Genomic DNA, 27049 nt, shown 5'->3' on the forward strand with positions numbered 1-27049 from the left:
ACATCACACAAAATTGACAATAATGATGCACAGAGATTAAGCCACATTACGATTAAGCTGCAGCAGGTGTCACAATACCCACAATTAATATTATACAGACCGATTAGATTGGTTAACAAAATTGCCAAAAATCAACAAAGTGCCAAAAAATCGGTAACAATTTTCTCTCTGTTCGTCTCTTTACCCAGGGGAACAATGATTTGAACATATTTACATTGTCATCCTTGATGCTGTAACCTCCATAAATGTAATAATCTCCATAAATGTAACATCAACCATAATTGTAATAAAGTGCACCCATAAATGTAATATCACCAATAAATGTAACAAAAATCTTAAAACATACACCACAATTGTAATAAATGGTAACCATAAATGTAATAAACAAATCACCCATAAATGTAATACTTGTCAACCATAAATGTAATAAATCTATTTTATCGTTGCAATTGAGGAATTAGCCCTTAGATATTTATATATGTAATAAAGAAAGCAACTCCACACATTATTCATATCTTTTGCGTTTAGTGTATTTTGAAAGTGTATTTTACGTTTCCCTGTTTTGTGTACAGAACTGATTGGCCATGGCGAGACACAGCTGTAATGTGAATGTCAGTGCAGTCTCTACTCCAGAGTAAGGAGACTGTTTAACACTACGATTCTTTAACGCAATTTTTTCGAAAATTTGCTGTATTTTCTTATCAGTCGCCTCAAATTCGTCTTCAGTGGATAAATTGTGTGGAATAATCGATAGAGTGTCTGTATTCCTATGTTGTACCACTTAAAGTTTGTGCCTTCACTGGGGATGCTAGGATGTCTAATTTTGTTCTACTGTGTTCAAGGTAATGTTCGTGTTGTTTATACTAGATTGAAATATAGACATATGTTCTCGTCAACAGGTTTCGTGTCGTAAGTTTCTGCTATAAGGTTGTATATTTCTCTGTTGTTTGTTCTGAGTCATCTGTCATAAACTTTAAATTTGTGTGGTATCACTGCTTGACGAGTAATTTTGTCGCTTCCTTATTATGCAATTATCAGTGTCTAGAACTGCTGTTCCACTTCAATTATCTAACGGTTTGATCGGTACCTCGCCGTTTTCTGATAGTGTTCTCAAAGTATTCTATTCTGTGTTTCGGAAAGGAAACCTAGTTTCATGAAAGTATGCAATAACATTACACCAGTCTTATTAAAGTTATTATTTACTCACGGCATTGATAAACAAATGATCACATATGCAAGTTCAAGTTTATTACATTTACTGTTGAGTTTTATTACATTTATGGTTAATTTGTTTATTACATTTGTGGTTGCGGGTTGTTACATTAATGGTTGACTGTTTTATTACATTTGTGGTTGATTTTATTACAATTGTGGTTGATATTACATTTGTGGAGATTATTACATTTATGGAGGTTACAGATGCAAGCTCATACATACCCTACACAAAGTATTTCACTTCTGTCACATGAACTGTATCTGAGATTTTTTTCCACTGAGAATCACAAAAAATATTCTCAAATTACGATTAAATTATCGATTTGTTTGCCATAATGAACGTGTTTGACCAAAACTACGCTCCCGATTAACTACCAAACTATACCCTTGATACTACTGCTTCCTGTCCACTGCGCCCGTTTGGAATTTCAAGTTGCTTGAGTGAAATTTCCCAACAGCTAGGGGAGAAAAAACTGCCCGTCCGCCCGTTCCAAGCCAGCATGACACGGATATAAAAGTCGTGCTCTCGCGCTCGCCCTTTAATAAAAACACGATTGAAACCAATTTGAGATAATTGGATTTTCATATTTTGCAAATTTCTCAAAAATGGTAGGTGCCATATAGCCGAATGTTGCAATATCGCAAATTACTCATAAAAACAAGTGTAATATAAAAGCAGATCAGATAACATTTGTTGATTAAATCGACAGTACTTCACCATCCAATTATCCCAAATTAGTTCCAATCGCGTTTAAAATTTTCAAAAAATGCTTTCCCACGCGCCAAGAAATCTCTTAAGAAAACCTATGTGCATGGACAGTTTTGTTGGCTGCACTGAGATACGTCAGCATCAAAATGTGACAGCTGAAGGAGATGTAAAAAGTATAGTAAGTCAATCCTTTTTGTTATCTTGGCGTTAGACTAAACTGTACTTACGCAAGACATTTTACGCTGAAAAGAGTTAACTTGACATCCCCAGAATACCATGACTTGCAGTCCTGCTAGCCCCGCAACAGCAAGCTGCTAAGGGTCTGGTCAGTTTCTTCGGCCTGGGGGGGGGGCCCTGTGGATTCATGGGGGGGGGGTCACCCTGTTTTTGACTTTGGTGATAGGGGGGTCACCATGTTTTTGAAATGCCCAATAGGGGGGGTCAGTGTGTTTTTGAATTTCGACACAGGCTCATCATTGCCTAAAATGCATCGTGTCAGCCACAAACTTCATCCAGTTGCATTTTTCGGCGCGCCCTTCGGGCGCGTAACTTTAATAATCAGACACATTTTTCCGCACGCCCAACTTTAACATATCAGGCATACATATATCAGAGTTATATGTATGTTCAATATTTTCAGCGTGCTCTTCAGCGCATTACTTTAATATATCAGACATTTTTCAGCACACCCTTCCCGTGCATTACTTTAATATACAAGACATATATATCAGAGATATCAGGATGTTTCATATTTTTCTCCGCGCCCTTCGGGCGCCATACTTTAATAAATCAGAGATATATGCCAGAGATGTCTTGATGTTTGCTAAGTGAAAGTGTACTATTATGAAATTTGCATTTCATATGAAAAGCATGACAAATTCCTGATACTTTTCTGTTCTCTCTATGAGAATTCAGTATGAGAAAGCAACATGCACAAATATCAATGTTACAAGAAAAGGTCATCTCAGACTCTGCACACATCAGATTTGGCTAAAATGCCTCTCCCCAATTGTTCCTCAGGAGATTTAATTGGATGGCTGGCAAGTCTTAACACCCATCAAGTTTTTGATTTACTGCTTTTTCCTGTTTGATATTAATGATTGACATCCATTTCAGTACAACAGTTCAGGACATCTGGTTAAGCATAGAAAGTGTGAAATACATTCACAGCTCATTCAAAATGTACTGTATTCAAACTTTAAGATTGACACTTTGAAATTCCCATCTTACAACTGACATGCCAACAATTTCATTAAAACACAGAATGACTTAAAATATAAATGTGTGTAAAATATAATATATATATATATATATATATATATATATATATATATATATATATATATATATATATATATAATATATATATATATATATATATATATATATATATATATATATATATATCAGTGGCTTGGTGTCAATTCAGGCAATGTAAAGTGCTCGATGGGTTTCCGCAGGGCATAGGTATTGCTAGACGTGGAACTTGTCGTGATTACTCTACAGACTGTTTCATGCGCTTGGCAATCGTCAGGAGTGATGTTGGCGGGCTCGTTGCTACCTATATATAGGGTCAGGTGTATATGCAAACGAGGCTGTTGTTCTGGCGCGTTCAAGTGTTAATGAGAAGGAATTTGCTTCTGTGTCTACATTTCGAAAGGAATTCTGTACGTTTGTTTAGCAGTGTACGTACAGAATTCCTTTCGAAATGTAGACACAGAAGCAAATTCCTTCTCATTAACACTTGAACGCGCCAGAACAACAGCCTCGTTTGCATATACACCTGACCCTATATATAGGTAGCAACGAGCCCGCCAACATCACTCCTGACGATTGCCAAGCGCATGAAACAGTCTGTAGAGTAATCACGACAAGTTCCACGTCTAGCAATATATATATATATATATATATATATATATATATATATATATATTATATATATATATATATATATATTATATATATATATATATATATATATATATATATATATATATATATATATATTACAGTATTATATTATTACATATTACAGTTGTTGCGTGCGGGGGGGTCACCCTGTTTTCAAAATTTGGAATAGGGGGGTCACCCTGTTTTCAAAATTTGGAATAGGGGGGTCAGCCACTTTTTGACGTCGGCAAAAAATAGTCCACCGCCCCCCCCCCCCCCACAGGGTCAAAGAAACTGACCAGTCCCTAACAGTTATACTTTGTGCAAAATTTTCATGTTACGACAAGGTTGTTAACAGGTGTTACTTGTGTTCTATACAATGAAGAGAATCCTGCGCCGTAAATATTTCACAGTTCCAATTAAGCTTAGAACCTCACCGAACTTTCAGACTCAAGGAGTGACTTGAGTTTCTTGAACACTGTACGACCAGGTGAAGCATGTAGCAAACTTAATGGGAGGGGATGGTCGCAACTACACGTGTGCGATTTTCTTGTTAAAAGTGTATTTCATGCATGATATCTGGATGCATCAAGTCAACATAGCCGCAACATTTAAATTTTACGACAGTCACTCTCATCAATCGCCAACGTACCCTAGATACAGTGTTTACATCGGTCCTTTAAGCCGAGTTCTGACGACCCCTCCTTTTGAATTTTGGTACAGTAAAGTCCTTGGACTCTGAAAATACGGCATGGTTCCAGGCTAAGTGGTAAACAGTCAGACATGCCACAGTGTCTGGATAATGAATGTAGACAGTGGGACTGTAATTGGTGAATTCCTCCCATAGAATCAGTAATCCGCATGGTAGACATGAATCTGACGCCTATTTAAGGAAACCGTATGGGGTTGAACATTCAAAAGTGACGTGACGTAATCTCTTTTCAGCAAGTAGTAGACAGGTTAACCTCACTGCAAAAATTTGAACAATGTAAACGCTGTTTCGTTTTGTTTGTTACTGGCATTATATGTGATATGAACCGGAAAGGACAGTGTTTTCAACATGGAAACTTGATAACATAGCACTGATTAGACGTTTTAACAAATCACTTGTGCGTTTTTTTAGTGACGTGTCAATTACTAGTATCCCTTACATCTGTCAAATATTCCCAAAAACAATACACCATATTGTTGACATTTTGTAACAGCAATTTATCTCTTGTACACTTTATAAAAACTTGTCCCTACCTATATGCATACTTTTGTTTTTGGCTTTCATTCACAATACAGCTATTGACATAGAGGGCGCCCTTCTAGATACGATGCTAGTGCATGCTGCAGCTGGCTTGCTGGGTAAAGGTTTGTATTTCAACATATTCCTATTTTTATCTCTTTGGTTATAGCAAAGAGATTTATTGTGAATTATGTATTTCCACTCTCTTATGGAGGCATCATGGGCCAGTGGCTAGAGCAGTGGACTCGCGATCAAAGGATGGTGAGTTCGAGCCCCGGCATGGCTGTGGTGTTGTGTCCTTGGGCAAGGCACTTTATTCCTCATTGCTTCTCCCCACCCAGGAGTGATGGGTACCTGGTAGGACAGAGGTTGTTATGTGTGCGTTTAGCTCTGCTGCGCTTATTGGCTGCACATGTGAGCTATTGTCTGCTCCCCAGGGAGTTGAGTGGTATCATATTAGGTCCAGTGACCAGGGGTAATAATAATTGTAAAGTGCCTTGATCACATCTACTTGTGGATATGTGCGCTATATAAGAACCAAATATTAAATATTATTATTATTCCGAATAGATGCCTGGGGCTTTATGTCAACACTATTGCACCATCCATGCAAAATTTTGCACATGAAGGTAAAGGCACCGGAGCTATAGTTAATCTCCTTTCTACCAGGCTCCATGGACAAACCATAGAAATAAATACAACTTAGAGAAAGAGGATGAAACTGGAGGATCTATTGCTAATGGCTGGGCGGTACAGGTGAGTGTGAACCAGCCCTCATAAAACAATGGATGTTCCAATCTCAATAGTGAATCTGCTTTACAATATTGTAATTATAGTGTGTAATGAGTTTAAAAAGCAGATTTTTCACAAATTTGGTATTGGTACGCTTTGTTTCAGGAGGCTGTCCAAAACAAACTATCAATGACTGCTCACAAAGGAATTATTGTATTCCAGTGAATTATACATGTACGGTGCCCATCAATTCTCAATCATTATGCAAATAGGTGTACAAAGTCCGGAACGTGGATAGCCCCTTTACATTGTGGAATAGTTATCCTAGGAAAAAAGATATGAAAGTTTCAACTTCAAATGATTGTGACAAAAAGTGGATACCGAGTATACCAGTTTTTTAAAATGCACACCTTTAATTACGACATATCAGAAAATTAGCCAATTGTCAATTGTCTATTACTTGAAGGATGTTCTGATCAAAATATAACATGTTACATCAAATATAAATCTGAACTGCTTGAGATCTGACAAATTTTCCTTTCCAAACACCCCTCATAAACGTGTAACAGCCTCTACATATTTATGGTTGTGAAAATAGATAAGGAATTGGTGTAACATCATGTGTAATATATTCAGTGTCCATTCTTACAGACCCTCAGCAATTAATGTCATTTCATTCCACTTACACATAACATTAAAAAATTAAAAATACAGCTTCATTGACTTAACAGAGGGGTACAAATAAAACTCCAGAGCATATAAATCTTGTCAAAACTGTGGTTAATACAGACTCTAACGTGGCTACGTGTTCAATGCACAGCTCCAAAACTCTGTGATGCGCCCTCAACGGTCAAGTCAATGTGTCTCACAGAGCTTAAACAGTCAGCCGATGATTGTTGGCATGGCATCCTCACTCAGTATACAGTACTCAGTGTAATTATCAAAGGTCTATGCATAGGCAGCAGGACAATGAGTGCTTGCAAAGCCAATGAAACTAGACATCAACATAACTATTTTATAGACAGATTTTTTTTATTTGAAATACAATGCTAAGTTTTCACTAAATCTGTTGCTCATTTCCGATACATTAAATGTCCATGCTTCCCACTATAGGAAGATTGTTGCCATGTCAAGTAATAATAACAGCCTCATTTTCAATGTGATATGTGTTCATATCACCAGAAGTACATCACAAAGTTATAATACAGTGGCAGATATGTAGTTATCAAAAGTGATCCCAAAAATATCTTTTACAAATTCGTGATTATACCAAATTTTGCAGCTTTGACAAATTTTGCAAAGAAATACCTGAAGTGTCACTGAAGTGTGCAGATCTGTAAAATGGTCTTTTGTTATCTGGATGTCACTTTGAGTCAGTTTTATGGCCAATTGCGGTATCATGTTCTGGAAACCTGTTCAACATGATTCAACACTGACCTGAGTCTGAAAGCTGCATTGCAATTGTTCAACTAAAAAGAAAACAATCGATGTTTACAGATGCAATTTTTGTTACACCAGAAATGCCTGGTTTTCCTTCATGCTTTGAATAATGAAGAACCACACAGAAACAGTCACACAACTAATATTAAATGTTGTATCACATTAAAGTAGAGAGCCAGTGCACCACAAGGATAGATATTGGGACTCAAAAACTTTTAAAACACAATTTTAGCCTACCACTTGAGGGCGCTCATTTTGAAGCACATGGAGTAAATAAAAGTTTCACCATGCCAGCTTATTTTTGTTTAATTCGAAAATTTCATTTTCCTGCACAGAGTCAACACAGGGATGGCGGCCATTTTGAATTTCATGTTGGATTTCAAGTGTGGTAAACATTGAATAATTTCTCTTCATACCAAATTTTCCATAGTGAGCCCTGATTTTTTTTTCTTGATTTCGAAAGATAAACTTTAAAAGTCTCCATGAGGAAAGTTTGGAGAAAGTTATTATAATCAATTCTAAAAGGGCTGGCAGCATGATTTGCTCTATCAAAAAATTCAATTTTTCAGATGCAAAAACAAACTCTTCCTTGTTACAAAAATTTAAAATAGAGCACTATAGTTCATAAAGAGGATTTTCTAAAGTATACTGGTAGATAGATATAATATATATAGTATGTACAAAAGACTGGTTTCATGGAGAAATTTTTGACATAAAAATGAATTGCGAGTGAAAGAGAGTGCCTGATATTGTGTAAAGGTATAAAACTACACTGTACTTCATACAAGTATATATATTCTATATCTCTCAAAAAATTAGTGATTCCATAAACACATTTTGAGTTATGAAAGTAAAAGTAAGAAAAAAATTCACAATTCTGTAAAAATGAGTTGTTTTGGGAGTTTTGGGAGAGATGTCTGGTGATTCTATAAACATATTTTGAGTTATAAAAGTAAAAGTTTGAGAAAAGTTCGCAATTCTGTAACATGAGTTGTTTTGGGACAGGAGTTATCTGTCTGTATACAGAATGTGACAAATAAATTCTACAATTTTGTGAAAAATTTCTCAAAAAAAGCCAATCCAATTATGATTCGTCAGAAAGAAACTGATGCTAAACCAGAGAAATCTGTGCGTCTGAATACAAGACACATAGTATTCAACCATGGCATTGTCATGGTTACAGCTCAACCCGATTTTGTGTAGAATGAAGTAATAATAATAACACCAGCCTCAGCAATTAATTCAAAGTCATCCATAAGATATCACCAATAATAATCCAAATACACTGTTCAGAAACTGTCATATGACACCACTGATGCACAGCTGTGCCATGTTTGAGGTTATTTTTGGGAAAAAAATTCTTACAAGTGGACAAAGATGAGACAGAAGGCACATCTGACATTTATATTACATCAAAACTTTTTTTACAAAAATAATGTCCAACTTGACTTGTCCAGCTGGGGTAATCAATTCACTGTCACAAGATACTCCCTCAAATTATTTCATTTCAATTGCCTATCCGATTACTTGAACTCTTTCTTATAATTGTCACTATCTGCCATGGGCAAGAAATGACTACTTTGTTTTCCCAAAGGGCAAGATCTGACCTATACACAGTGAAAATAGGGCGATACAATGTGTTCAATGAAGCTCAAAATATCAAGTGTTGTTGAAATTTGTGTAAAATTTGAATGAAGTTAGATTGATGTGTGATGTATTAATTCGCATTATTTACCATTTACATAATCCTCAAACTAAAACAGAAACATGGAAAATGTTAAAATCAAGGACAGAAAAAGAGTGTTATATATCTAAATGATGAAAGTCCAGAATGAAAATGTTCCGTATGCCAATTGTTTGGCTGTGTCCTTTGAGTAGGCGCTGATCAATGACAGTTGAAGAGACGATGATAATAGTCACTACATTGATGCATCGAGTAACATGTCATGAATCCATTGTGCTCCATTCTGTAATTAAAAACAGACAGCTCTAATTACACAGGAGATAATGGACATGGTTGATCGATTAATGGACTCAGAATGTAATATAGGTGGAGTAAATGGTGTGGAAACCGACATACAGAGAAAACATATCACTGGGTTTTTAGAGACTGGTCTTACCTGAAGGACACTGAACACAATTGTCCTAATGAAAAGAACCGCACTATTTAGGGGGGCCTCTAGTAGCTTTGTAGTGCAACTTGAACCCCTAGAATATAGTCTGTTGATTTGTAAAATGGTTGGTTGGGCCCAGTATTTATCAGTTGTGTCGGGAGAATTATCGAATCAAGTAAAGTGTTCTAATGATTGTAAGTATGCTGAGAACAATTAGCAAAACATCAGTCGTTTCTGGAATAACGCTGCTCAATATTTAGAAATGTGCCATTTCTTCAATGACTTGCTCAATGACTGTGTGATAATAGTTTATATTAAAAAACATACTGTAGAACTGAACTGTATACATTCAGAGAAAATTGAGTGCCCAAGTAATACACGACAACAGTCAATGAGTATTTTAGGATAAGACCTGGAAGAATAAACTGTTCCTTGAACTCGCCACCTCTACTTTAGAGGGAGATTTTACTTGTTCGTAAAAACAAAATTAAAAAAATCCCTCTTGTAGATTTGCCAAAAAAATCCAAGGCACATGAAGTTTTTCTCTCTGGCCTAAACTATACTACACTGCTTGAAAACTAATAAACAAATTTGTAAAAAAAACCCATCAACTTGTTGTCAAACGCAGTGCTTTAGCATCTTCAATGGTTCTGCATCAGAATAAAAAGGACACAATATGTTCTACAGACTCATTACGCTCTGATGATCACATGATGGTGATACAAACAAACCAACCCATGAGTACAAGCGCTTATGGAAATGCATGTATTTCTATGAGCATTTGCACATATGGGTTTGTTTGTACCATGGTCAATTGGAATTCCGGATTTACCCTATTAATAACAGAAAAGTTAAATTTTGCATTTCTGGAAGTGTACTAACAACATCGCACATCATTTTCTTGAAAACAGGAACATACAGACTGCATTTTAACTTACCGTGAGTTACTGAAGAGCAATGACAATGATGATGAGCAGAACGACGACAGCCGTCACAAAGATAAACCCTCCAAGCAATGATGTACGGATCAAAGAATCCTTCAAAGGAAAAAAAAACACAAGAAAAGAAAAAAATTATCAAGTCAGTGAAATTTGTATTTAGTGATATTGAATAACACAATTAAGTCATGTTGCATTTGTCTTTTTCAAAATTGACATACATGGCTGTTTCTATATGCTGAAATGTCACCTTTGACTTTGACCTTTTCTGTATGCTGTCAATGGCACTTTTCAAGCTTTGTGTTTTGATACTAAAATTACCTGCAATAAAGGCTGAACACACCTCAGGGACAGATATGATTCAGCCTCTATAACTTTTACAATACTGTTAAAGGTATACTGTCACCTGTTCCAATTTTGCCACAGTTACCATGGAAAGAGAAAATCTAACCAATCATAGATTTTAAGCGGGTGGCCGCTTTTTAAAAACAGCGCCCTCACATGGGCATTTTGAATATCAAGGAACGCCCTTTTGACCATATATGGGCATATTTAGATTACAGGTGACTGTATACGTTTAATGTCTACCACTTGTGGATCTCATTCATAATATAAACTCATGGAATAAATAAACTTGTCACCTGCTTATTTTTGTGAAAATCCAAAATCCAATTTCTCCCAGAGTTATAAACACAAGGATGGCAGCTATTTTGAATTCAAAATATCAGTAAAATTTGAGGTAATGTGTTTCCATAGAACCACAAATTTGCAAAGTGACCCCCGACTTTCATTCTTGATTTTTAAAGACAATGGTTTATAACAGTTTCTTTATCAAAACTTTGAGCAAAAAATTTCAGACTTTCAATTTCAAGGCGCACACAATCTTAATGAGGTATAGACTCTGTTATCAGGTTACAAAGTTGTATTTTGAAGAGTAATACGCATAAGTTTCATGATCCATACATAAACAGACATCCAGTTATGAAAATCTATGCAGAAAATTTGCATTACATGAATATATAACACATTATTATTTCAATGATATACGTTATGGAAATCATATTTATCATGAAAGCACAGAAAACCTGAATATTCGACAACACTTATAAAAACACTTCTTATTTCAATGTCTTGATGTGACAAAAACACACAAAACTTTTCTGTTGTTTCATTGAAAAACAAAGTTATTGCCAAAAACAACATGGGCGTGTATACAGTGGATGTCTGCCAACTTGTTGGCTCTGAATGATGGCAAGACTGAGGTGATTAGATTTCGTCGAAATTTAGTGATGGAGGTCAACCACGTGCTTGTGATCTGCGGGTTGGGGGAGTTAGCGTTCATTCATCCCCAGTAGTTCGTGATCTTGGTGTTACACTTGATGCAACAGCATCTATGTCAGCTCATATCACAAATTTATGTAAGTCTGCTTCATTTGCTTTATGGAAAATTGGAAAAAATCCGTAATCTTCTTGATACAAGTTCTGCAGAAAAATTAGTACATGCGTTTGTTACATCAAGACTCGATTACTGTAATAGTTTAATGTTTGGCCTTCCTAATTATCAAATTAGGAAGTTACAACTGATACAAAATTCAGCTGCGCGTCTAGTACTAAAAATAAAGAAAGCAGATCCCATTCAACCAGTACTACGTAGTTTACACTGGCTACCTATTTATAAGCGAACAGAATTTAAAATTTTATGCTTAACGTACAAGGCTTTAAACGATACGGCGCCGAGATACATAAAAGAGCTTGTATGCGTTCGTAATTTGGGGCGCTCTCTTCGGTCGACTGCTGATGGTGCAGCGATCAGTTTACACCAGCCGATCGCTAACACTGTGTTTTACGGTGATAGGTCGTTTTCTGTTTGTGCTCCGCGGCTGTGGAACAGGCTGCCATCGAAACTCCGATGTGTTGATAATTTTAACGTTTTTAAGTCTCATTTAAAAACTTACTTTTTAAAGAGAGTTACTTGTGTGATTTTTAACCATTTTCCATTGCTCTATTTTTATAACTGAAATGTAATGCGCCTTGAGATGTCTTTTACATGGAAGGCGTTTTTAAAGCAATAAATATTATTATTATTATTATTATTTATTACAACCTTTAGAAAAATCAGAGTTCTGATTACACGATATTATGCAATATTTCTACCTGCTGCTGTCAACGAGCTCATTACTACACCAAATTTCTATTTTAAACCTCTGTACTTGTCAATCAGTTCACAGAATAACAAATGCTGAGAAATATTGACAATAAAATATGACAGCTATGTGCTAAGCTTTCCCATGTTCATTAACGGGAAGATATATTTGCACATTATGCTACCGGAAAAAAATTACAAATTTTCAAAATGATGCAGTGAATTCAATTAAGAGACAAATTCAATGAGAAATAGATGTACCATGACAGATGTTGATATTAGCAATCGACTCTCTGATTTATAGCTCTGCCTTTCTATGAGTGGAGCCAAAGCAAAACAAGGATCTGATTGACACAAATTTAAAAACTGCAAGTACTCACAGCGGGTTCTGGTTTCTCTTGATCATCATCTCCGGACGACGATCCTGGTTCTTTCAGAGGAATTTCATGTTTCTTCTCTGTTGACAGAAAAAAAAATGAAAAAACAAATTACAGATAGCAAGCTCACAGTATCATCATGTTTATAGTTTTCAGGGTATCAATATGCCATGTTAAATTCAATTTTTATAAGGCAGAAAAGTCTATCGTAAGCAAACTAATGTGCCTTAATAATTAAAGATATATTTGTAGATTTATTTGATATATTTGTTGGCTATATTTGTAGATTTTACGAGTACATGCAATTCAAATGTGCTCCTTGTTGCAAATACTGGACAAGTGTAATGAATATAAAACATTTTGTGAAATACCCGTAAATTTTAAAATCCTTAGCGATTGGTAGTACTGTTCGTTGACATGGTTGGTATCTGTTCTCACAGGCAAGGACATACACCCCTATTCTCTAAATTATTTCTGGATGGTCAATTTCTTTATTTAAAGGGTTGGCAAAAAGCCATATGCCAGGCACATAGGTGTACTGACCCTGTGTTGGTCACTTCTGAAACATGTTTTCAAATTGTTAACAAGTTTGCAAGGCAACAGTACTACAGATTTGAAATATTTTAGCAATGACAGCATGTCCATAAGATATCAGCTTTCAACCACTTATGCTAAAATGTGTTTGGTATGAAGATTTCGCAGAATCTTGTATCAATGTTAGAGTAATGATCGCGAACTGGCCTTCTTGCTCAGTCAATACACCCGATTCTAAAATATTTATATTTATATCATCTCCACCTACCGGTAGTATCTAAGTACCATGCTTACCCTTATCTGCTACGACACGAGTCGACACTTCCAACAGAATAATTACAATGACATACAAAACAACGTATGCCACCAGTACCCAGGTTGTGTACTGAGGTAGGTCCAAGGCAGCTAGATCCATTCCCAAGAAAACTGCTGCAACTGTACAAGCAAAAAATAGTTGGACCATGTATAAGAGGGATGGATTTCAATTCTGTTTAATGAGTTTACAATGACATACAAAACAATGTATGCCACCAGTACCCAGGTTGTGTACTGAGGTAGGTCTAAGGCAGCTAGATCCATTCCCAAGAAAACTGCTGCAACTGTACAAGCAAAAAATAGTTGGACCATGTATAAGAGGGATGGATTTCAATTCTGTTTAATGAGCCTTTTTCAGGATATCTTGTACTACAAATTCACCACCATGGGTTTGGCCCAAACCCATTGATATCATTGGTGATGTGGACTTGTATACAAGGAAACCATTACAGACATGTAAATGTTCCTAGAAGATTACTTAAACAGATCCAATAGCATAAACAATCACTGGTTACACATCGGTTAAAGGGCCCATCTGCTGCAGCATTACTGTCGTATGCAGATAAGAATGGACAGTGAAGTTGATCTAAATGTTATCACACTTTACTACAGGGTAGGTAATTTTAGTTGAGTTGTGGCAAACAACAGACGGATGATAGTGTTGTTTCACAGTAGGCTTCCGCTTTAATTGTTGAGATAAAGCAATAAAGTAGGAACTGATTAGTGTCTGTGTGTGTAGGGTAAAGATTTCCTGACTTTCTATCCCCGTACATTTCGACAACTTTCTCACGTACTGCTTCTGGCGTATGTACACCTCTTTTCCTGTGGATCATGATTTTTTTGCCAAAGAACTTCATACAATGCAAAGGCAACAAGAGTCTAATGACAACTAGACTCAGCTGTGATACAATGTAACTCAGGCTGCAGTACGGTATATAAGGAATGTAATATGATTCGGTGTCTGTGAAGTGTATTGCAAAGCATACTCCCTGGTGTGTGTTTATTATGGGTCCATAAAAGCTCTTTGATTTTCACCGCAGTTATAACAAGTCAGTGCAACTTTTGAGGCAAGTTTTGGAACAACTTTACAAACCAATTACACAAGTGTGATAACATTTAGGTCAATTTCGCTGTCCATTCTTATCTGCATATCAGTGTAACGATTTTTTTCACTATATTTTTGTTTTCAATGTCACACATCTGAGTTGTGTAACTATCCATCACACGGAATCACATGGAATTATCATTCATGAATGTTTAAAACTTGAACCCTGCAACTGTATTAGACCGATGAAGTAACCACCACTTGTTCTGTTACAATGGAATAAAAATGGTGTGTGGCCTTAACAGACTCAGTACACCCAAGAGATCATGTGAGGGCAGTAAAACAAACCTGTTTGTACAAAGACATATGGAAATACACATTTCAACGTGCATTTGCCAAAGTGTTTTTTTTAATACCATAGGCCTATTGAATTCTGGGTTTAACTAATTGGAGCAGTGGATCAAGAAATAGAAGAACTTACAAGCCAGGGAATGGGCAATGGTTCCTACGGCCCAGTGAGCCCAGTTGAAGATTGGACGTCTGAAATGAAAAATGTCAGATAGACCTTGCTTAGATATTCTTTGAGCGTATTATTGACGACACATTTGAATGATGGCGCATGATAATTTGATACATTCTCCATCCAGTATGGCCCAATAAAAAATTTGAGTTCATGGTAACCTGGAAATGCACAGTTTTTTGGAGGGGATGGGAGCCTTAAGCTATGAGACATTACACATTCTTTGGTAGTTACTCTACAGGTATGACGTATGTGTACATACCGGAATGGACTAAAATACTCTACAGTGTAACTTAGAAAAGGAAAAGGAAAAGACGGATATTACACATTTCCCTGAGAAATGCAAATCAGTTATCTGAGGAAATCCTGTGCTGTGTTGTATGTATTACTGTCTGCATGCACCGTCACCTCATAGATGTACTAGTTGACATCCACTTTCTTTATCACTTGTTTCACACTTTTCATTTTTCTGATTTTCATTAACCCTTGGAGTGCTATAATTTTTCCCATCAATATTTTAAGGCAACATTTTGCCAACCTTTATGGATTTTTCTGTTATTTTTTTACAATTTTAGACCAAATGGACATAGCTTTTTAGTAGCTGCAATTATTGATCAAACGTTTTGAGAAAATCTGGAAGAAAACGCCTGGATCTGAAAAAATTGTATGAGTTGTATTTTGTAAAGGCAAGCACTTAACGGATTAATACTGATTGACCGACATGGCACTTCTGAACAAACTAAGTTCTTTGACCTACTTTGGAGTGCCTGGATGTGGTCTGAACATCGCCATGATCGGGTTGGCCAGTCCAAAACTTGTTGCCAGGATGCCTAATAACGCATGGATAAATACCGTCTGAAAGAAATGACATTATGGTGTTATGAAACTTCACATGATTTTTGTACTCCATACAAGACAGAAAATGTGTGAAATATTTCTTTTTGTACATCAAGGCTCTTTGTTATATTTATGAGAAAAAAATAGTGCAAACATATACATGTACCAGTAAGCCTAATAAAAGACCTTCACCTACTTCTGATTTGCTGCAACACTGCATTACGTGAGCTAACTTGCCATTATCCAGTGTTATATTATAGCTTTGTCAATACCAGTGAATTTTGTGACATCATACCCTCATATTATTACTGATAATGTATCTGATTATCCAGCATTGTGGCCCAAATGTCTTCTGCATCTACAAATTCACTGTCATCTCCAAAACTATAAAATAATAGCAATAATGTACCCCCTCCCAGCCTATAATGGACTCAAGAAAACTTTGCACTCCATAATGTACACGCCATCGTCTCCTACGTTATGTCATGTAAAGTTTGCTTTCATCCATTATGGGCCTGGGGGTTACATTATTGGGTAAGTATTTACATCTGCTAACTTGCTTTATGTAGTTACATATGCTAACTTGCTCATACTTAGCTTCACTATCTACTAATTTGTCACTCTAGCATTACAAACACCTAAGTTGCAATTACATTGGTCAAGTTTGCATTTGCTAACTTGCCATTACGGCATTACATAAATACTGACTTGCCATCACAATATTTACATACATCTGCTAAGTTGTCATTACAACATTACATAGTGATTTGCTATTAGAATATTACACACATCTGCTAACTTGCCATTCCAGCATTACATATATACTGACTTGCTATCACAATACTACACACATATCTGCTGACATCACACATATATACTGCCTTTCCAGAACTAACAATATAAATCTGCCAACTTGCCATCACAGCATACACATATCTGCTAACTTGCCATCACAGCATACACATATCTGCTAACTTGCCATCACGGCATACACATATCTGCTAACTTGCCACTACAGCTGCTACATTGCCAATAAACAGCATTACTTACATCAGATGACTTTTGGTAGGTGACAAATCCTCCAACGTGGACAAATATCAGAATAAAGGCAATGCAGAAACATAACACATTCAGCATCATCAGACTTCTATGGAACTGTTGAAGAAACAAGATATGTCTACATGATTTTACACAAATAACATTTTTGTCTGGTTTTGTGATTTTAAATCAATGGCAAATAATAGTAGTTTGAGTCCATACATATAATGGCCAACGATAGTGAAGCAGGTCTATACACACAGAAAATGAAAATTACAAACCACAACAGCTCACGGTAAAAATACTGCAATAACAGTCAGTGTTCTCTGCTGAAATTAAACTGATTACATTTATCAGATTCTGAAGACAAAAGCATTGAGAATCTTAAACTCAGAGGTTAAGAAAAGAAAACTTATTTGGTGATTATTAAAGGTTGCACAGGGACAAGAAAGGGATCCATAATACGACAGGCTGTTCTAGTCTTTTGAAACACAGAAGATTTGTGCCTTGTACTTTCCACGTTGCTTATGTCATAATGCAATAATTATTACTCAATAGCAGTGTACCATACCAGTTTTTAGCAAGCCTTTTTCATGTGTAGTTGGACAACTGAACGATGATACCTTATATTTTCATATGACAGTTCACAGGCATATTTGAAGTTTCTGATGAGACACAATGCTTGCTTGTCAAAGAAAAACAAAGAAACTGCACGTAGGGTCTGATTACAGTATTTTTAGTAGATACTTACGGTAAACCAGACTTTCTGGCCCATAAGAGTGGAGTTGGGCCACATTGGTTTGAAGTATTTTGCCAATATGATAGCTACAGAAGCAAGCCCAATCCAGCCCAGTACCATAAAAGAAGCTGTGAAAGAAAAACATGATGCTGTCAATAGCATTTGAAAAGCTCTAGCTCTATATGTGGGACAAAAATGATAATACTCGTTTAATATGAACTAAGTATAACTATACACCAGATAAGGCAAGACAATTTATTCAATCATGAGCACATAACTATGACTATATATAACATATATTGTGTATATATTATAGATGCTTTTTGAGGAAAGGTATCTGCAACTTTTTGATGAGATAGTTATTATTTTTGTTTTGCAAAAGATGTGCATTTTCATATTCTTTTCCCTAAGGCATGTCGACCTTGAAATACAAGGCACCAGCATAAGCATATTCTTTTCTCACTGAGTACTTTGCACTGAAACTAGAGAGTGTTTTCTGAGAACGCATGACAGACATCCATCCCTCTGTGTCAGTGGACTGGTGTTGATTGACACCACCACTGTGCACACATGATGGGTCTCCATCATGCACTGTGAGATATTGTTACCAAAGAATTCCCTTCTGAACTTTCACAATTCAATGATATTGGGATATTAAGAGCATACAGGCTGCGTTGAAAAGTTGAACATTGCACATTTAGACACGATTTTGAGAGTTTAAACAAGGAACTGTATTTTAAAAAACTCTACAAAAACACTAAAAAACACATCAAAAGTGCCAATGCAGCTTTTAGACTCTCCTTTTGCAGTGGATTCCTTTGATACCATCTTCTCAAATTAATCTTTCAAGATGATAACTCTGCAATGCTAACTTAAAGGTACATGTACGGTACATGCAGAATGCCTAGGGGACAGATACGTAGAGGACTCTTAAACTTTTACAATACCACTTATGGGGGCTTACTTTGAAGCTCTTGGAGAAATCATGGAGTGAAGTGTTCACTGGCTTTATAATAGTCTTGTGGCAAATCAGGAATTTTATTTTTCCCAATAGAGATAACACACAGATGTCGGCCATTTTGTATTTCAAATATGAGTAAATATTGGGTAATTTGTGAGTACCAAACTTTGGACAGTAAAACCCAGAGTTTCATACTTGAGAGTGGTTGAAAGTTTGCTTTTAGAAAATTTGAGCAAGTCCAGGATTTGCATTTGTAGGTGCAAACTATCTAAAACAGCTAAGGTGTATATGACACAGTTGATACGATGAAACTAGCTTTCTCATTGTTGTTATTTCATTTCCATTTAACAATCATTGTTTGGTTGCTTATACCAGTATGTTTCATCCGGATCACGATGGGTTGGCGCAGACTTACCATGAGCCTTTAGCATGGGGTTAGCTCCAGCACCACCAGATAGCACATCGGTACCTGTAAAATCTATCTTACTGGTGGTTATAATTGGAGTAACGCTGTGTTTGCTGACTCTTGCTGTGACAATTGGAACAAAGAGAAAGAATTACAAAGACATGTTGCTGATGTGCCTCAACTCACATAAGAAGAGAGTTAAAGTGTGGTTGTCGCCGCACTGCAATTGCGCGCTGTGTTTGTTGATAACTATTAAATATTACCCACACACCCTGCGAGAAAGAAGAAGTTTTCAAAATGGCCGAAGACAGCTTCACTCTAAGTGTAACTGAATCAGCCCATGCAGATGTGACAGCAACTAAAGATCCTAGGTCCTGTAATTGCAATTGGGTTTGCGCACATAAGAGAGGACGTGGAGCATGTCCATGCAGAACGTTCCACGAGTTCTTCAAAATAGCATGCACTTGTGGAAAGTGACGACTGTATTCAAGCATAGCTATACAGGTATATGTCTCTGTGTCAATCTCTTGTTTGCTTGTCGATGCGACAGATTGTCAAACAGTCTCTTTCTTGAATTTTGGAGCCCCATATCAGTAATGTCAAGCTCCCATAGACAATCAAGTGCTGTTATTCTTCTTGTTTAGAAGTACGGAATCTGTTCTATGCATGATCTAAATCTAAATTATGCCTGATAATAAACTTTTACGACAGGTATCACATGAAATGTGGTGTTTATTTTGGTGTGGGGGTGGATTGTATTCAAACCGAAATGAAGCACCACAATTACAAACACAGACATCTTATCAAACCATAAGGCGCATCGTAACAATAGGGACCCAGGCATTTCCCAACCGGTGTGTGGAGGGACTGTGATTAATGGTTTCCCATCTCCCATCTCAGCTGACAAGCTGATAAAAGTCTCAGCATTGGTACTCAAAAGCTTCACTGTTCATGTAGCAATGTATTATGTGGTTCAAGTGAGTCTGTGACGCTGAAGTCATACGATCGTCTGAATATGACCTCACACTGGGCTCTGCCAAAAAGAACAATGTTACACAATAAACTGAAGATCTTAAGGACTCTAACAAGGTTACAAAAACAGCTTGCGGCTATACGCTTCAGCTGAAGAGAAAAACAATTGAATTATACAATAACCAGTATGCCTGAACACTCTAACATTTAGACAAATCACCTAGACTGCTTGCGGCAACTGTCTTTGGGCTCTGTGTAAGGGCATCCTTGGGAGTTATTCAAACCAAATCCAGATTAGCTAGGGACTTCTGAAAAGAAAGTGGTTTTTTAAAAAACAAAAGAACTGTCAAGTCACTTACGTGGTGACACTTCGATCTTTGGACCACGGGCAATCAACAAATAGTACTGGTCATTGAGATCAAAGTCTTCTGTGGCCCTTTTCCTTCTTTTAGCTGACAGGGTTTTCTCAAGTGTGAATTGGCATTGCACCACACTGTCCACAAAAGACCCTATGGCATCTGATGAACCATCCTACCAGATGAAGACAGACATAACAGAATGAGAACAAGATGAATAATTTTCTTCCCAAAAGCTAGAGCTCTAATGCATACTTATTACTAGGAGTGCTTGTTGCTATGGTATTCTGATGGTCTGTATGGCAAACATATCGATGAAGCTATACAGCTACGCTATACCTACTTGTTTCTTGCTTCTGGGAAAACTTTTGGAAATCAAAACCATAAACTGAAGAATATTCTTGTGAAGTTTGTGAGGGAAAGTTATTGCTGTGGATAACCTACCAAAGTCTCTGCAGCATTACTTTTTCCAGTGTTGTAAGAATGAGCTAAGACAATAGGGCCACCATTATTCACACAGCCCCACACATCATCATCTCCCTGCAAGAAAATATGTTGAACTCCTGCATTAAGATAATTTACAATGACTGTTTATTTCATGAAATTCTCAATAAACCTTGAAAAACCAACTCATCTTTTTTATGAGAACACCACTTGTATAAGGAGACTTGATCAGTTAAGTTTCTTACTCAAGGATTGCGGCTACAGTATAATCAATAGACATGGAGGCCTGGATACGTACATATAGGATATGTAAATATAAATAGCATTTATTGTGGGCATATTATCCAATGTGGTCTGTGTTTTGTTCTCTGTCATGCCATTGTACCAGTACTTAATGGTCTTCCAGACCAGAAGCTTTGGAAATTCGCTGCAGTCCCCAAAATGAGAATCGACAGTGTCCTGGAAAACTATACTGGAGCTCACCCCATAACTCCCACCTCCCTCCAAATCCTATCACAGTGATCCATTATCCCAATTGCCTTACTTTACAGCCTTGACTTAGCAAAATAAAATGATACAACAAATTTACCTGATGGTAAAAGACACATATTTTCAAGGAATGAAGTAAGGACAGGGGATTTAATTTGCATTAGGCCAAATAAAAAAAATGTGTGTTTCCGGTAACCTGACCATCCCTAGAAAAACCCGCTGACACTAGACATCTTTTTCATATTTTCAAATAATTTGAGTAAATTCTCTAAATTTTACCATCTTTTATGGAGCCAACAAAATGAAACAAATTCCTCCCACCTACCTATCCTGATGCATATTACTAGAAACACACATATTTTTATTTGGCTTTAATAAAGATTTCAAAAAAGCATCACTAAATTACCGACAATTCTATAATTATGAACATACCAACAAACATACGGCACTAAGGTATAAACAATATGGCTGCTTACCATACTCTGATCATTTGAAAACCCAATAGCAACATACTCATTTCCAGTCACCTCCATCTTTCCTAAAAGCTGGAATATGATATTATCTCCATCTTCTTGCCAAGTTATCAAGACATTGCAGTCTGATCTATCTGAACAGCCAGCTGGGTCTTGGTAACAACCTTTTGTGGTTCCACATCCATCGCTTGTGACCAGATCACTCGGTCCTGTCACAGACTAGATGAAGTGGTATGTACAGTAGTTGATTTACAATTCAAAGCTAACTATATTTCACTTATCACTACAAGCTTAGGTAAATTAAGGTTCCAAGACAAGAAATTTACCATTTTAAACCAACAATTCTCTAGTGTTTAAGAAGCTCAGAATCCCCGTAAATTGTATATTTTCAGAAAGCCTAGATATAGGGGAACAGTTCGGTTACCATAGTGTCACCATTGTTTACATAACTATCACGTGACAGGTAATTTGCATAACCTTTCAAAAATCGGTTTTCCCTATGTTTTGTTTCAATGCTTTGAGATATGTGGCTGAAATTTGTGTGAGTGCAAGCAGTTCTAAGGGTCTTCAAAAGTATGTCTCAGAATTTTTTTAAACCTTCTACAACAGTTTTTATGCCAGAAAAACTTCCAGAGCAGTGAATTTAAGCTTAGTTGATTTCTTTAAAATTGTGCTCCAAAAAAACTAAGCAAGATATAAAAAATCTGAGACACACTTTCGAAGAGCGTTGTGACAGCTTGCATTCCAGCAAGTTTGAGTCAGATATTTTGAAGTATTGAGACAAAACATAGGGAAAACCGTTTTTTGAAAGGTTATGCAAATTACCGTGTCACGTGATAGTTATGTAAACAATGGAGACACTGTGGTTACCAAAATGTTTCCGTATATCTAGGCTTTCAGACAATGTATACTTTACAGGGTTCTGAGCTTATTAACCGTTAGAGAATTGTTAGATTAAAAAGGTCAAATTTCTTGTCTTGGAACCTTAAAACGTATTTCCAAAACCAAAAAAAATAGTGTAAACTCATACAATAGCAACACGTTTTGATTTGTAGTATTTAGAGAAGGTGGCGAAAAAACCAAATGTCTTCATCAACCTTCTTGTGAACAGAAAGATGTATGCAAACATATCCTTATTTTTTTTACTTTTTTACTATGGATAATCTTTCAGTATGTAACTACCATGAACATAGATCTTACATTCATGTGAGAGAGAGGAGACTATTTTGAGCCATGATGTTATGACTTCTTCATCTTTCAAACTTACCTCTGGTGGTGTTGGAGTTGGTCCAATTGTTGGAGCCGAGGGATCTTCTATGATTTCAGAGTAGATGTTTGTCCAAAATGTCACTTTAGCCGCTGCAACAGTTGCTCTGTAAATAACAGAAATGAAATAAAACGGTAAATAACTTCAATTAAGGTGGTTGGAAAGGCTAGAGCGTCAGTTATAAATTTCAACAAAACTATTAAAATATAAAAGTAGTCAACATTCTCTGTGGAATAAAAAAACTAGACATTTGGGCACAAAGGCATTGCAGAGTTATAGCCTGTTAAAACTTCTGAAAAACTGACCAAATAAGAAGAAGTTGGGGAGTCCTTAGTGTATTAACTATGGTAGAGGTCCCCTAGCTGTTAATAAAATGTTTGAAAAGGGAAAGTCATTATTTGCTGTTTTTCAGGAAAGTTTGACAAGGTGGTGCTGGCATTCAGAGTGAGTGACTACTATTGTAAATGCATTTTTAGATTCTTTGAGTGTCAAAGAGGTGTCAAAAGTGAGATTAACAAATAAAACTGCTCTATGACTTCAAAGGAGGGGTGCAAATATGGCTTGTTTTCAACATTTTTGACAGAATAACAATTTTCCTACATAATTGTTATACCAATTAATCCAACTTTGAAATGAGATATGGACATGGAAATTTACAGCCTATTAACAAGGTTACAGATAAGATTTGTACAGCACAATTTTCCTGTATTTGAAGTACTTTTTGAAAAATCACATTTTGAAATTTGAAAGAATTTTTAATAATTTTTTGATATATAAACCATGTAAAATCATAAAAACAAATTTATTTACAAATCCTGCCGTATAAATCTTACAATAAATAGTGTCAACATATTATAACTAATTTGGTAATATTAATACTATCCAATTACTATTAAATTCAAATATGTAAAAAAAATATAAAAAATTAAATTTTAATATTTACTGGTGTCTTATTTCAAAATCATGGCTGCAAATATACAATTTTATATTCTTTGGAGATAATATTAACTAAGGGAGTTATCCTGAAAATTTGAACTAAATATCTTGATTCTAACACTTGAAACTTGACATTAACTCTGAGAAAAGAATTGGTGCAAAAATAGCCTTTCCAACCACCTTAAGATGGAGCTATTTCAGTGCTACAGACTTCATTACCAAATATCCAGTCAGATGCAAGTGCCAACAGAATGGTTCACGTAATGTTCTCCAGACTGCGTACACCCATGAGATGGTGATGGCGGTAAAAACAAGCCTTACACATATGAACAAAAGCATATCTAAATACGAGTATTCCTATGCAAGTTAGTCACTGAAGAGCACAAAGGCACCAAACCTTCATGGGTAGCATGAATGGTTCTACAGTCTTGGCAAGCATAGATGACAATACTCCCATGTATAGCATGGAAGTGCAAAATGTGTGATGATATCAGGTAAAATATTATAAATCATCAAAGTTCATTCAAACTATTATAATGCGGGGTAACGTCCTCACCTAAACCTGACATGGCCAGCAGATGGAGATGGTGCAGTCCAAGTTACAGTCAGAGATGTATGTGGTGTGGTACTTTGCGTAACGCCCATGTGAGACAATGTGTCCTAAAAAGGAGCATCATTTTATTAATCTCAAATCTGGAGACTTGATTCAACTTGTACTACTTTATTTAGTCGTTCTTATGATTGTATTTTCAGTTCAACTGATGATAAAAGCATTTAATAATTGCCTGCTTGTCTTTACATCCTTGGTGCATGATGAAATTCATGTTAAATTCTCTTTACAAGACTGGTTTCTCATTTATAGGTTTACTTCAACTTAAGATTGCGATATTATTGTGTTTAATTGTCTAATCATCAGATGAAAATCTGAAGTAGTTGGTAACTTCAACTTGAATTTCTGTTCTATTGTCAAGTCAAAAAAGTAGCTCCAAATTGGCACACACTTACATCACTATTACTGCATTGCTTTGTCTGTACATTGCTTATACTTGGTATATCTGTAAATGATCCAATCGGCTCATCTTGGTCCAATGACCAATCAGCTCGCCGTGCCTGGACCATGAATCCAAGGAAGTTACTACCCAAAAGTGTGACTGTAAAATAAACCACAAAATAACAAGATTAAAAATAGCATCACTAATATTTTGCTCCCATTTGATCAGAATCAACAAACATGCAAACTGATGACTTAGGACAGGAAATACACACTGACTGTGCGACTTGCAGAAGCTACATTGAAAATTAACTATAAAGACCAATAATGTGAATTTCACTATTATTTCAACAAATCTGAATGCACTCATTCATAGCAAAAATATAAAGAAAACTTTACATTTGAAAGGTGTTGGTTGAACACTTAAAGAAGCAGACGTGACCAAAATGAAAAAATTTACCTTCATAAAACTTTGAATACACAAGTTTTATCATTATTTGACGAGACTGATCTAGGTGATTGTCAGAAACTTGACAACAAATTTCACAGTCATGGTAGAGTTGTGGAATTTTTGGGGGCAAGAGTGAGAACAAAATTCTAAAAGTTAGCATCAACAAAGTTCATGGCAATTTTAATATAATCAGTGATTGTAATATGGGAATCTAAAGAATACATGCATGTATGAATATTAAATATTAATTACCGAAATTGCTTCAGTAGTTTCTCAGTTCCTGATTTTGACAATTTCACATTTCAAAAACATTTTCCATATTAATTTTATGAAAACTCAATAAACAATTCGTGATGCCCCTTTCCACACCAAATACTCAGTTAACTATGCTTATAGCATACATGTAATACATATAGAGCATTGCTTCAGGTTTTGAAGTGGACAGATCAAGATATACATACAGACTTGTATATAGATATAGAGACTGTAACAACGAATGATCATGATTGCCTCTCATGGTACAATGTATATGTGTAACAAAATGAAAACTGATGATGATATTTGCCTTTAAACTGACGTCTGAATTGTAAATAGTGATACTTTATATCTCTTCTGAAAAAAAGACCGTGGAGATGTCAGATATGAAGAAAAGTATACTTTTCTTGAGAATAATTAATGATTAAATACACTTTTAAATTTCTTTTTCTTTCTTTTTAGTTTTTAGCCCACATCTAACAGATATCAACAAATACCTGTTGTATTAAAAGAAAATTGCAGATTCTGGTATATACCGGTACAGTTCAACTTGTCTTAGTGGTCACCGACACAGCGCGGTCACCTCTTTACAGTGGTCAGTCACCTTGTGGCAGTGTCATAGCAATGAAAATAGACCCTTTTTAAAGCATATTTTGAACATAATGACTTTTGAGAAAGTGTGTCACTTTCTTTACATACCACTAATTTCATCTCCAGCGCTGTATGAAGTATTGCTGACTGTTATTGAGTATGGTGATGCTGATGTTTGAGCTGCAACACCATGACCTGGAAACATGGTAGTACAGGCAGCTGGAGGAACTCCACTGGGATAGCCAGCAGCAGACCACGCACTTGTCAACAGCAAAATTAAACGGATCATAGTGGCAACCTGTTTACCTGCAGATGAAATAGAGTAAGCAATGTTACAGTATATGTCAATATTGGAAATATTCAAACTTAAAGCAGGTGAAACACTAAGTGCTATAAAAGAAATTCAATTGGTTTAAACTCAAGAGACTGTGTAACATTAGAAAATTTAATACTTTTTGTTGTTCTGGTTTATCAAACACTTTCTATGCATTTCTGTTCCTTCAGCATGTGGAAATACTCTGTACTGCACATTTTCATCTGCCAACACAGTTGTCCAAATGTAGGTATGACATTATAATTGTCACCGACTTGGTGATGGCTGACAAATGAAATATGTAGACATTGCACATAAAAGCTCATT

The 27049-nt window shown here is 36.0% G+C and overlaps 1 protein-coding gene across 3 annotated transcripts in view; it reads right to left on the minus strand.

The window, feature by feature from the left end:
• Positions 1 to 6788: 6788 nt before the first annotated feature.
• Positions 6789 to 27049, minus strand: part of LOC139138291 (ferric-chelate reductase 1-like) — a 56439-nt gene continuing 36178 nt past the window's right edge. Inside the window, exons 2-17 of one of the 3 annotated variants that reach the window (XM_070706605.1) lie at positions 26518 to 26715; positions 25127 to 25272; positions 24678 to 24781; positions 23186 to 23291; positions 21922 to 22137; positions 20957 to 21052; positions 20516 to 20687; positions 19194 to 19307; positions 17830 to 17945; positions 17091 to 17195; positions 15961 to 16058; positions 15165 to 15223; positions 13618 to 13758; positions 12793 to 12869; positions 10270 to 10368; positions 6789 to 9184 (exon numbers count right to left, since the gene is read on the minus strand). In XM_070706605.1, the coding sequence (XP_070562706.1) occupies positions 10276 to 10368; positions 12793 to 12869; positions 13618 to 13758; positions 15165 to 15223; positions 15961 to 16058; positions 17091 to 17195; positions 17830 to 17945; positions 19194 to 19307; positions 20516 to 20687; positions 20957 to 21052; positions 21922 to 22137; positions 23186 to 23291; positions 24678 to 24781; positions 25127 to 25272; positions 26518 to 26698 (1824 nt within the window). In that variant the 5' untranslated portion in view covers positions 26699 to 26715 and the 3' untranslated portion in view covers positions 6789 to 9184; positions 10270 to 10275. The remainder of the gene's footprint in view (positions 9185 to 10269; positions 10369 to 12792; positions 12870 to 13617; positions 13759 to 15164; positions 15224 to 15960; positions 16059 to 17090; positions 17196 to 17829; positions 17946 to 19193; positions 19308 to 20515; positions 20688 to 20956; positions 21053 to 21921; positions 22138 to 23185; positions 23292 to 24677; positions 24782 to 25126; positions 25273 to 26517; positions 26716 to 27049) is intronic. The other 2 variants (XM_070706606.1, XM_070706607.1) reach the window with 2 other exon arrangements.

This window comes from Ptychodera flava, chromosome 8 (assembly GCF_041260155.1).
Source record: "Ptychodera flava strain L36383 chromosome 8, AS_Pfla_20210202, whole genome shotgun sequence".
Taxonomy (NCBI): domain Eukaryota; kingdom Metazoa; phylum Hemichordata; class Enteropneusta; family Ptychoderidae; genus Ptychodera; species Ptychodera flava.